General features: G+C 40.8%; 1 protein-coding gene across 4 annotated transcripts in view; it reads right to left on the minus strand.

Annotated features, from left to right (window-relative positions):
• The window catches only part of ptprub (protein tyrosine phosphatase receptor type Ub), a 187,840-nt gene that overhangs the window by 71,872 nt on the left and 102,511 nt on the right, over window positions 1–13,457 (minus strand). For all 4 annotated transcript variants that reach the window (XM_074682957.1, XM_074682956.1, XM_074682955.1 and 1 more), the window contains exons 4-5: window positions 5,867–5,948; window positions 1,131–1,246 (exon numbers count right to left, since the gene is read on the minus strand). In XM_074682957.1, coding sequence (XP_074539058.1) covers window positions 1,131–1,246; window positions 5,867–5,948 — 198 coding nt within the window. The remainder of the gene's footprint in view (window positions 1–1,130; window positions 1,247–5,866; window positions 5,949–13,457) is intronic.

Consider the following 13,457-nt stretch of genomic DNA (forward strand, 5'->3'; position numbering starts at 1 on the left):
GGTAAGGGCTGTGTGACCTGCCTCACCTTCACAGAACAAGCCATTCTAGATAAAAGGACGGATATCCAAAGCACAGCACATGATCTGAATACAAACAGGAGGAGGTGAGGAAAGCAGGGAACACTGTAATCTTTTAAAAGTAAGAGTAGAGTAACTTTTCAAAGCAGTGAAGTGAAGAGGTGCCAAGGCCTCACAGCCTTCACAGCATTAACACTCCCTCTACCATCTTTGCTCGAGCACAAACACGTTGAAGAAAACAAAATGATTGAAGAACGGAACAAGCTCTGCTGCACTGATTATATAAGTACTTAAACACAGTTTCATCGAGTGCTTGCCTAAAGTAAGATACTTTGATCTGAAATCAAGTGTTTACTTTCATGTTCAACAGAAAGTACCTACATTATTACACTGACAGGAAGATATATTCAAAAGAGATTTAAAAGAGATTGAAAACAAAGACAAACTATCACAAAACAATATCGAAAGTCATGTATGAAAACCAAAACAGAGAAACACAGCAGCTTCAAAGAGAAACAAAACGGTAACAAAGTGACACAGACTGAAAACAACAGTTCAAAATGTAAACATGACTGAGACACACAGCAGCTTCAAAGGGATGAACAACGATCACAAATACTCGTATGATGATCACAACTAGACTCATAAACAACATCAAAGACGTGTTAAACAAGAACAAAGTGACACAAAAGTTCTAAATGGAACGTTACAGAGACACAGCTTCAAAGTGATGCAAGCCAACCACACACACACACACACACACAAGCACATGAAAAGAAGTGTTTAAAAAGTTTCAAAAAAAATAAAAAGAAAACAACAACAATAACAAATCAAAAGAAATAAACTTAAACTCAAAATGAACAGGAAACGATATGATTTTGTGTCTTTGGCTAGTTTATTTCCTATGAGGTTACCAGTCTTTCACATGATTAAACCCAAGGACTGGCTATTTCATATGTCCATGACCTTCAATTTCTCTAAAAGATGAAGACTGAGCACCAAAACCAGCCTGACCTGTGGACTATTGACTGTTTGGGAGGTAAAAATATCAACACACATCCAAGTCAGACACAGGTTGCTTTGGCTGCAACCTCCACCATTAAATCACTGACCTCCAGCAGGAACTTCTCCGCCTCTGAAGCTCTTCCAGCAGCAACACATTGGAAAGTAGCGTTTTGCCCAGCGTTGACCTCCTCGTCTCCGAGCCTGGAGAAGTGCGGCGCTTTATCTAAACAGAGAGAGAAACACACAAAAAAGGAAAGCAATGCCATCAGAACCTCCATTACTTTTAGCTCTTTACAGTGTGAGCAATATACATACAGCATAGCTTTTAAGAGGCTCTATTTTTAAAAAAACAGCTAAGGAAATGGTTCAAGTTTAATTCATAATTCATTTATAATCATTAACGAGACATGACAAAAAAACACAGAGGTATGGATACATTATGACTCATTTGCAACTGAGACTTTTTCATCCTTTGACGCAAAAGGAAAAAGGTTGTTGTATTTACCCTTTAATTTCTTCACAGCACACAAAACTCTGTGTGGATGAGAGTGTCCATCATAGCTTTACAACAGATTTTAATGAATTAATTTGAAAAAACAGTTAAGACAAGTGTTTTATTGGAGTGCAGATTTGTGTGTGTGTGTGTGTGTGTGTGTGTGTGTGTGTGTGTGTGTGTGTGTGTGTGTGTGTGTGTGTGTGTGTGTGTGTGTGTGTGTGTATGTGTTTTTTGTAGGGGTCATTCTGAGCCCATTACCACTGACACAAACAACAGATTAGGCTTTCTATACATGAACCAAATGTGGGAGTGAACTGCTGAAGGGAAGCCTCAGAGTGGGAATCAGTCCTCCACATTTTGACTAATAATGTCCCAGCATGCTGAGCGGCGCTACAAATGAGTCAGTGTGTGGGAGTAGCCCTCTCACCCATCTCTGTGATTAACAATAGACAAGTGAGATCCAGACCCCTGCTGAGTGAAATCACTGGGTAAACGCCAGAAATGCTGTCTGCCAACTCCGAAAAAATGGGGAAGGAGAAGTCCACGTGTCACTCTGCGTGATTGACAGGGAGACGTGGCAGAGCAGCAGTGAAGCTGAAGCATCAGGGAGAGGAAAATGTTTGGGTCGCACACGTCTCCTGCTTGCTTTTGTGTTGCTCTCTGGCAGAATGGGGAGATGACAATTTGTTGAGCTTGTTTGTGTACAGTAGCAAGAAGAGGATGTTCACATCTGTACCCCACAGGCGGCCATGTTTTCTTTGAGTGACTCTCCCTCCTAAGGTTAAGTCATAATTCATGCCTGAGAGCCGAACATAAACAAACACTGTAATGAGTGAGACTGGGAGAAAAAGAAAAAACTCCATTTGGCAAGATCAGTGGTGTTATACAGCTAAATGTGTCAGATCTTATCCTCAGGACTCTTTAGTGTGATAAATATTTCATTGGGCTGCAACACTGGTAGCAAAGTCAAAGACTATGACTTGGGAGAATAAATCAAAAATGTCAACTCTGCTTTATCGAAAAATTGCAAAAAGGAACTTGTTGATCTTTTATTTTATTTTTTTTACTTTTTTTTTAAGTGTGTGACACTTTCCTCCAATTTTCACTCCTCTCCACACATGGTTCACTGCCAAGTGGTGCAGGCTGGCTGAGTGCCACATCATAAGGCATGCTCAGGTCTTGATGAGAGTCTTAATTATTTAATGGCCACATTGGGAGCATTCAGAAGATGCCATCTGCCGTCTAAGAGAGAAACAGGGTGGCTGACGGGGCGGTATACATGCAGTACGGTTATGTACTGCTCTCGTAGAGATAAGTGTTGTTAAATAAAATCACTGGTTTTCTCTCCGGTCTTACAAGCCCAAAAAAGTCAGTCTCTAAACACAGTTGACCATATTCACACAGCTGCCCTTTTATTTTCATGTTATTATCAGGGTGGGAAGCTCAAACTTTGTTGCAAACGGTTAGAAAAAAAAATAGGGTAACAAATAGCTTTTTAACTTTTGAATTGCTAAAAAACTGAAAACAAAACTGATGAAACGAGAGTCCATGGATAATCTGTCAATTTTCATCCTAGAAGAATGGATTAATCAACAAGCCGGATGAGGTCAAACAGCAGCTAATGTTGACCCAAAAAGCTAAAATGACCAAAAGCCCATGCAGAGACAAGGAGCTAATGTTACCAATTGGAACATTTGACCTTTTGTGTGATAAAAGCATGAATTCTTAAGGAATACCATAATATCCCGACTTTCCATGAAATTAGCATCGCATCCACCAGGGGTTTGGTGTCAGAAAGGATGCAGTTTAATACTAATGTTAGTTGTTGTCAAATAGTAGCTAGCAGCTTCTTTTATTTCATTTTTTTTAATTCTTACGAATCTGAATGCAGGAGAAAGATTAAGAGTCAAACAGCTAACAACCTGAAAAACAGCCATACAACATTATAACACTGTTACAGCCCAACATCCTATGACATCTTAGGCACAAATACAAAACTGTTACTATAGTAACAAGTGGGGTTGTACAGTAGGTGTAATACCTAGCAGTCAGCTCAACCAGAGAACCTAGCCGTACCACATAGTTCAGCTAACCTTGACAAACTCTGACCCAGTGTTTGTGATAGTGTGTGCTCCATTCAATAGCTTTTTAGCACTTTTTCTTCAGACAGCCCATTGATTCGTGCACAATCACCCAAGGACGCACGTGCAATCTTCTGCCTGTAGTAGACTGATTAGCTGTTTGGGTCTGCAGGCGTTAAAGGAACAAAAGTATAACCAAATGAAAAACAGAGTGATTCTGATGACTAAAATGTCAAGTCGTTTACTGTAGACAAGGAGGGCACCTTTAAGAACCAAGACCCAACAGATCAGAAATAGAGGAGAAACTTCTGTATTACTTGGGGAGCAATGTTTATTTTGGCAGCTATTTAAGAATTAGCTGTCTTCATATGAAAATTCCTTTTTAGCACCAGTCACATTTTAGTCCCTTTTGCCCTTTGAAGTTTTAGTCAACAAAAAGCTTTTACACTTAAGTAAATACTGCCACTACTTCATTTGGTCAAACAATTATGTCATGATTGATCAGTGCACTACAGATAGAAGAACACATGAAAAGCACAAGAATAGTGCATAACAGATAACAATAGGCTTCTGACAGCTTAAAAAAGGACACTAACTTAGGATATTTACCAGTAAGCAAACACTTACAGAGAACGTACAGAGCTTTGGTTAACTTTTATTTATAAAGCATTTATGTGGTATAGCTGGCCTTGCTTGTTTAAGTCCCAATTCTCCAGCTGCCTTCTTCACTAATAAGCAAACCACTGGCAAGTATCACACATAAATCCAAAAGCTGAACCAACCCTTTAAAGTGATACTCCGGGATGGAACAAGTTGGGTCCTATCACAAGGTTAAGGGCAGAAATTACCCCTACAGCAGTGATTTTGTGCAGCAGAAACCCAGAGCGCTCGTACCAAACACCCCCTCCCTGCTCGTCTGCCGGTTTCCTCTGCATTCAGACGGGCCATATTTTACTTGACCAAAAACACAAATAAACGGACTCCCACCAAAAAAATCTGATATCGGTCTGCATTCACGCTGTATTTAGAGAATTTTCAGCGCCTTACTTTCACACAAAAACACCGCTAAATAAGGCTCTAGTTCTCATCGTGTCATAAAACGGCGCTACCTCCGCTGCAGAGCCACAGCTGGCTACGAGGCGCTCGCCGCTTAGTGTATCAGTGCGCGTGCGGTGTGCCAGATATAGACAAACGCAGGTAGTCAGCCAGGACGAAGAGACACGATGAGAACTAGAGCCTTATTTAGCGGTGTTTTTGTGTGAAAGTAACAAACTGAAAATTCTGTAAATGAATCGTGAATGCAGACTGATATCAGATTTTTTCGGTGGGAGTCCGTTTATTTGTGGTTTTGGTCAAGTAAAAATTAGCCCCGTCTGAGTGCAGAGGAAACCGGCAGAGGAGCAGGGAGGGGGTGTTTGGTATGTGCGCCCTGGGCTTCTGTTGCACAAAAACACTGCTGTAGGGGTAATTTCTGCCCTAAACCTTGTGATAGGACCCAACTTGTTCCATCCCGGAGTATCACTTTAAAACGCTTTTGAAATAAAATGAAGAAAAATGCCTTTCCAAGCTTGAGTCAGTTATTTGAGTGACTCAAAGCTGTGTGAAACATGGCTGTTAAATGTGCTACTTGCATGTGTTCAGCCGTGGGTCACACAGGGAGAGAGCATGTGTCACAGAGAGACTTCGTCCAGGTAATGCTCAGGGGGGTTTACCGAATATGTTTTACACAAGGTCCTCAGGGGGCTGACAACACACTGAACTTCTACCCTCACTTTTACACCGCTGACACAAATAGCCTGTGCTGCAGGGAGCCATCACTTACAAAACAAAATACCCCAAAGAGAAAGCATTTTCATGGAGTTTAGAGATGTAGCACTTCTTAGGGAGAAGAAAAATCCTTTCCGTTAAGTGCAAGGACAAAATGTGAAATCCTACTTTCAGTCAGGGCAAAGATCATGTAAAAGAACATGTTTTGACATGAAAAAAATTAGGTTTTGCTGATTAACATATATTTAGACTCTAAACAAGGCCAGAGGCAGGGCGATGAAAGTGTGGTGTCACAGTGTTTTAATGGCACTGCTGTTGCTGCAGGATGCCCCAGGACACCATGCAGGACTAATACAAAAGGTTGATCAGCCAGAACTCCTCACCTCCTCTGATTCCTGTTTCATGCTGCATAACAATGCAATTCCCCCTCATGCCACTAAACCTCTGTGTCCTCCAGCAGCTTTTGTAATTGCGATCTATTGTTAGAAGTGGCACTTACAGCAAGGATAGTTGAGCACCATGATGTCATCTAGAGCAATGTAGCCGCGTCGCTCCCTGGAAACTGTTGCCTCAATCAGCACCTGCAAAAGTGAAAGAACATGAATACATAATGATTGGAGTTAATTCAAAAACCAGCAGCTAAAGCATACACTCCTAGCTAACCTGCTGCTCTCGAAGCTGGAGCACAAGAGCAATTTTCTAAAGAACATGGAGAGCAGTGTGAATTCTATTGCTCTTGTCCCCTCTCAGTGACAGACGCATTAATTACAAACAACACCATCACCTCATTGTGGCTCATCTGTTGACCCAAAACAAAAAGCCAGACAATGAGAGAAATAGGGAAAGACAGCAGCATAAAAATAGAGAGATTGATAAGTTCTACTGGAGTCCGCAGGGCCTGGAGAAATAATAGCTTTATCAGGAAGCACACAATGCGGTGCCTGAGTCATGAGCTCTATTCTCCATTCAGGGCGCAGGCTGCTGTGAAGCCATAAGAGCAGATAATACAGCTTGTACAGGGCCATGAGACTCAGGGGAGGACAAAGCTCCACACCATCCTGTAGACAATAAGCTGGATGAGCAGCAGGCTCACATGAAACCTAATCAATATCAAATCACCATCCTCAGGAACAGTGAGGGAGTTAGGAGACACAGGTGGGGGTGTTTGTTTTTGCAGGAGCAAGGACAGTGCTCCATCCACAGGTTTGATCGAAAGCCAGCTTTGGGTTATTGTTTCCTATAATCCTCTGACCAAATAATTACAACATGACTCCCATCAGTGGGTCTCGATTTTTACAGAGGATGCCACTCTCAATTACACACACAAAGAAACAAAAACAAACACGCACACGCACTCTTGCAACCTTGTATAATTGCCGCTACTCACAACACGTGTCTCATGCTTGTGTTTCCACTTGTGCAAAAATAGAGCTCTTGCCCTCAAAGTCAGGGCAGGTTCAGTCACTTAGCTAAACACTGGCATGGCTGAAAACCATTCAAGCTCAATGTGAAGCTAAAATGCTTCAAATGCATCTGTCTCACATTGAAATAACATTTATCATCAGACAGGTTAAAGGACTTGGACTAAAGCAATTAATGTCTACACTGGCTTTAGTGGAATACTTAGGGCTTAATTCACAAAAGGGTAACAGTTTTTGTGCCTGCTAAACTTGTGCAGTGAGCCAGAAAGACATGTGTGTGTGTGTGTGTGTGTGTGTGTGTGTGTGTGTGTGTGTGTGTGTGTGTGTGTGTGTGTGTGTGTGTGTGTGTGTGTGTGTGTGTGTGTGTGTGTGCATTATTCTCTCTCCCACTCTCTCTCCTCTATCTGTCTCTCTAACCCAGTCAGGATGAGAGCGCACAGTGCAGCTCTGGGCAGCAGAGCCCCAGTCAAGATGATGTGGGAAAATTAGGAGCAAACTGCACAAAACTGTGGAAAATTTTGAATGTTTTTGTGCTCAAGTTGTATTTGTTCAATTTGATTCCTAAATAAGACCTTGAAACAGAGCAAAAAGCAGGTGCAAATGATGAAAAATGCAACCTTTTTTCCCCTGAAGTCACGCTAAAATCTTCAGCCCTTGTGAATTGTGTATAGTATTGTGAGCGTGATCTGCAGAAGCAAAGCCTTCTTTGCCTTTTGAGCTACTTTGTCCATTTTTAAAGCTGAACACCAAGGATGATCTGAATCAGTAGTAGTTCTTCTAGCAGTTTCTTGGCTGTCTAAATATGCACACCTGAAAAATAAACCACAACCACATCAGATAGAGTCCTATACTTTTATTCAGTGTGTTGATGGTATTGAGCAGCTCAAATAATTTTGAAGAAACCAGGTTGTTAGGAGACTTTATATTTCAGTCGAGTCATTTCAAAGACTCACTTTTTCTCAATTGATTTTCTTAAGCTGTATTGCAAAAGTGTAACATGTGAATATCCAATTAGATGTTTCAGAATGAAACCAAAACCTGAACACTTGTTTTTTCTTCCTTTGATCTCTGTTTCCTCTTTAAAATCTTTGCAGCTTTTGTACTTCTCTGTGTAAAGACATCTCCGAGAATCCAACAGTTTTGCACACATTCCCGAGGACATATCGTCCTCAAAAAGTAGAACACTTGAAAACCCTGATCAGTAAGACACAGAGATAACCTTCCTACACACACTCCACTTATGTCATAGAAACTAATATCAGAGTAACAACAGTATCTCCTGACCTCTGGCTTAAAATCCAGCCCTCCACAGTCAGCAGGACAGAGATAGTCCACCCACCCAGACTTGGAGAGGAAGACGAGTGATTACAGCAACAATTGGTGTGACAAGCACCCTCGCCATGCACCACCCCTAAAGGCACCTACGTCGACACTTCATGATGGGATGTGAGGAGATTGGGGTCAGCTGAAAAACTCCTGACAGAAAGCCAGGTGTGGTGAAAGAAGAGAGGGGAGGCCTGGAGCAGACAGAAGGAGAGGTTGAGTGGGGAGGGAAGTTCAAAAGGAAAAGCAGGCGGAGAGGTTCAGGCTGTTGGGTCTCATATTGGAGAGTGACCCTGCTCTGTCTGTACGGAAGAAACACTGAGGCTAATCCGCTTCTGCCAGAGCCAGGTTTCCTGTTTATTATTCCCAGACACTGTTGGAAATGAAGCTGGAAGATGCCACTGTTGTTTTTGTTTTTTGGAAGGATACGAACATTTCCTGTTTGCATCATTCCCACTCTTCTGCCCTATTTCAAGTGGTTTCTTTTCTTTGAAGCCTGCACAGGATACTTCCCTCTCATTTCACTCACTTAGATTTTCTTTGTCTCTTTTTATATCTGTTGCTGTCCATCTTTTATCTCTCTATATTCTTCCTCCCTCTCCTGGTGCTCTCTTTCATACACATGCAATGTTCAGTAATTACATCACACTATCCTCCGACAGCTCAGAATGAGCAGGGTAAGCACACTGTGGTTAAGCTAACATCAAAATTAGCCAGAAACACTCATTAGATTTAATGGTATACAAGGAGGAGGACAAAAAAAACGGTCTGTGAAAGCCTGATTGAAGGTGTTATTCCTCCTTGCTGCTCTGGAGCGCTCAATAAGAGATTGATTACTGGTTAATCCACAGTCTTCTTAGCCATTAGGGTAGGAGGTTATTAAGAGAGCGGGATCCAGAGCATTTATTTCAATAAACAACCTTCCCAGGATTTTTATTGAAAGCCACTTTCCCAATGAAACTTTCCATCTGCCCAAACTTTATTCTAATGAATGGCTGCTTTGCTTCCTTGAGTTTAAAATGCAGGAATCATCTCCTGAAAATATATATAAAAGTGTGACGTGCAGTGATTTATGACTGGTATAAAATGCACATTAGGAGGACATATTACATTACCTTGTAAAAGTGGCTTTTAGGGGCTATTGTAATGTATACAAATCAAGAGACAATTTATCTGGCTCTATAAAGCAGCTTCTACCTTTTCCTCTTCCAGGCGGGAGACACCATTAGGCACAGAGGGCTTTCACTCACCATTACACGCAGTCATAGATAAATAACTCCATAAGTATTCACAGACAAAAAGGTCACATGGTGAAGTAAATCTGTTCAGGTGGAAAATGTCAGAGGATAACAGCCTGCTTCTGAAATACAGTGGAAATGTGAGGAATATATGTCGTCCTATAGCAAGAAAGTCCTGTTCTCTAGCCACGGGCTCAGCTCACAGGACTCCTAGCAGGCAGCAGCGGGAAAAATTTGAGATATTATCAGACAAAGCTGAGACATGATTATCCTCATTTACAAGTCTTTGATGTGCCAGCAGCTTCAAATATGTTGGTTGTTTTGTTTTTTTTTTAAACAAAATGGGTCTAATAAGTAAACAAGATGGCCTTTTGGGGAAATTTATGACTCAGCTTGTCTGGGTGAAAAGGTCAAGCATCATGTGCATAAAACAGTGTTTCCTGTTCAGCATGAAACTATGTCATTAATTTTTCTTTAAGTGAGTCAGCTTTTCAGGTAAATAAGAGTGTTCTCAGTCTGACCCAGGCTGACAGAACAGGATCCTTACTGAAGATGAGCCAAAGAATCTCATCCTAAAGTCTTAAATACTACTGAAATTCAACGAGCCTCTGGTCTGAACTTGCAGGATAGCCTGTAGTAGCTGAAGGTTGCTTAGTTCAAGCTCAGCTTGGCAACAAGACCTGTAAGCTCTTCATCACCCTCCTCTTTTCTTTGTTAATTGGCATATTGCAAACAGACTGCCCTCTTGTGCTAGCATGTGCCATTAAAAGAGTACCCTCTTGACTTCAAGATTGAATCCGGTCTAACGAATAACCCCACAGAAAACTCTGAAACTAAAAGTGTTTGATGATAAAACAAACAAGACACTTTACAGACATAATTACAAAAGCCCTGGTGACAAACATTTGGTTTGTGGTTTGATCTTGGTGCCTCCTGTGGTCGAAAAACACATTTTCTTTCTCTTGGCTAATTTCTCCTATATATGTGCAAACAGTTTCTTCAGACCAACATTCTCATCCTGTCAGATGTCCAATGAATAATGAATAATTGTTCTGAGTAATTTCAACAAAAACCTGAACCCGAGCGACAGTTTTTGTTTTATGCCAATAAAAAAAATGTCCAAAGAGATTTAATGTGAGTCCCATTCACCAGAGAGGTTCAGCAAAATATCTGATTTTGAGATTTCACAAGCCAGAATAAAAAGAAAACTGCCAACAAGATTTGAAACATGTGCTTGTCAGTTTCTTGAAATAAGTTTTGAGAAAACACTTATGAATAATGTTTTTTTTAATACACTGGCAGATTGTTTTTACTTATTACAAACAAGTCAGTCAGACTTCTATTTTGGTTTGTAAATCTTAAGAAGGCCTTTTGTTAGACTTGTCAGTCAAATTTTCTAAGTCTAATAAAACTTTTAGTAAAAATATTACAAAAACGCTTGTTTAGTTTTTAATTCTTGCAGTGAACCCACCCTGCAGCAGGTTTTTATGGACACCAAAGATACACATATAGAAAATGTTGAGCTTGTCACTGAAAGTCTGATTAGCTATTGTTGGTCATCAGTATCAGTTCCAGTCCATTATAACCAGCCCAATACTATTTAAAGAAGCATGAGGTTTGATTAAAGTGATACTCCGGGATGGAACAAGTTGGGTCCTATCACAAGGTTTAGGGCAGAAATTACCCCTACAGCAGTGATATTGTGCAGCAGAAGCCCAGAGCGCTCACACCAAACACCCCCTCCCTGCTCCTCTGCCGGTTTCCTCTGCACTCAGACGGGGCCATTTTTTACTTGACCAAAAACACAAATAAACGGACTCCCACCGAAAAAATCGGTTAGCGGTCTGCATTCATGCTTTATTTAGAGAATTTTCAGTGCATTACTGTCACACAAAAACACCGCTAAATAAGGCTCTAGTTCTCATCGTGTCGTAAAACAGCGCCACCACCGCTGCAGAGCCACAGCTGTGTACAAGGCGCTCGCCACTTAGTGTATCAGTCTGCACATGTGGCGTGCCAGATATAAACAAACGCAGGTAGTCTGCCAGAACGAAGAGACACGATGAGAACTTGTTCCATCCCGGAGTATCACTTTAAGGTGTGTGTTAAAACAACTGGGAGGGACTTAATTGAGGCTACAAACTATTTTAGTGATTATGGGATTTGCCACATTCCTGGCTGATTTGAGACAAAACCCTTTTCATTCTGTTCTGAAGAAACTGCTCAGAGGAAACTGTTAAGACTGGCATTGGTCAGCTCCTTCAAAACACAAAGTAAACATGTTTTCTTTATATTAAACAAAAGCTTCAATAAAATATCTAACCCTACTAATGCTAACCCTAACCTAAACCTATCCCTAACCTAAACCTAATCTAAGAAAAAAAAGTTTGTTTATGATTCCACCTAAGACGGGATAAAAAAAGAATTCTTCCTACTGATGAATACTGTATGGAATGATAGAAAAGTCATCCTTCTATGTGAAACAGTTTTACTAATTAACATTTCCAAGGCTCTGTTTTCACATCAGTTGACATTTGAATAAACTATTACAGTAAAAAGTCTTCCTTGAGCCAAGCTGTCACATGATTTGCATGTATGTGCATGAGAAACAATTACACTGAAGAGACAAGCTGAAGAAATCTAGACATACCTGTTAGTGTTTCATTTCGCAATACTAGAATATTTCCAAACTAGGCATGTGTGAAAACTGACACATGGAAAAGTAATGCAGCACATGAGCAGGAAGGTAAAAAGAAGAATCTGACATTTGAAGGGAGACTAAGTGAGAGAAAAAAGCCAGAGATGGTAAAGAGAGGAGTGGGACACGTCTCGACTCTGGTTGTTAGTCTTGGAGGGCTGGATAACATCTTTAATATTTGATAACAAGGTTCTCCTGGTACTGCAAACACTTCTACCAATAGGAGGCAGAGAGAAATATGGCAAAGTACACTACACACACTACACACACACACACACAAAAACACACACGACATCTTCAATCAAGACATGTCAAGGTGATCTTACACTGCTGGATTTCTTGCCCGAAATCCATCGAACTCCAAAACCCAATCTCCCAACTGTAATACGGGGAAGTTGTGTGTGTGCGTGCGTGCAAGTATGTGTGTGTGTGTGTGTGTGTGTGTGTGTGTGTGTGTGTGTGTGTGTGTGTGTGTGTGTGTGTGTGTGTGTGTGTGTGTGTGTGTAAATGCTTGTCAGAGCTGACATTAATATAAAGTGCAAACTGATCGGAGAATAGCCCTGATCATGATTAACACCAATATATCGCAGTATGGATGTGTTTGGAGAAAGTCCTACACGAATGATAAAATTATGATAAGTACTCAAGCTGTAAGAAACCAAGACTGTAATTTTTCATATCACCAGGCAGGTGAAAAAAAATTATAATGAGGAGATTTAAGTGTTCAGAATATTAATTTTTCCTCATTTTTGGCTCTGATTAAAGAACAGATTTCACTGTTTTAATTAACTTTCCAAACAATGTTTTTTTCAGGCACAAAACAAAGACCGTGTGTCGTGTAAACAGTATTTTACTGCAGCCTGCATCTGATTCTGGAGACGAGCAACCTTGAGATTTATCTCTTACATCTGTGTATGTGTACTGCAAAAGGCTACGCTGACATTTTGTATCCTCGTGCAGTAGTGCAGGCGAGGAAATGGGAGCTCAATATGACCTGAAATCTAATAAGGTGGAAGAAACCTGTGGATAGAAAAACCATCTCCAAAATGAATGATCCTGGGATTTCTTTTACTCGAGAGACAATGATAAGAAGCACCTATTCTCCTCCGCTGCTTCAAAGGAGGTTTCAAAGGAGGTTTGCTGGTTCAGTGACAGGGTGCATGTGCCAGCCTATCACTTCAAATCCAAAGTGATTGAATTGAACTTGCTGTGGAGCTCATACAACCGAAACCCTTTAGTATTTCAAGTTAAATGAGAGACACCTGGTGATTTTTTTTCAAGATTTAAATCTCACTGCGAGAAAAGAGAGCTGAAGTAGACCCATACCTGTCGGTTAACAAGTGAGGACAACAAGCATAGAGATGACATTAAAGAAACATTCAGCCTCACACCCCTTTCCCCCTTTCTTTT

The sequence above is a fragment of the Halichoeres trimaculatus genome, unplaced genomic scaffold (genome assembly GCF_033239565.1).
Source record: "Halichoeres trimaculatus isolate MK-OKI-2021-1 unplaced genomic scaffold, fHalTri1.1 fHalTri1_scaffold_12, whole genome shotgun sequence".
Lineage (NCBI taxonomy): Eukaryota > Metazoa > Chordata > Actinopteri > Labriformes > Labridae > Halichoeres > Halichoeres trimaculatus.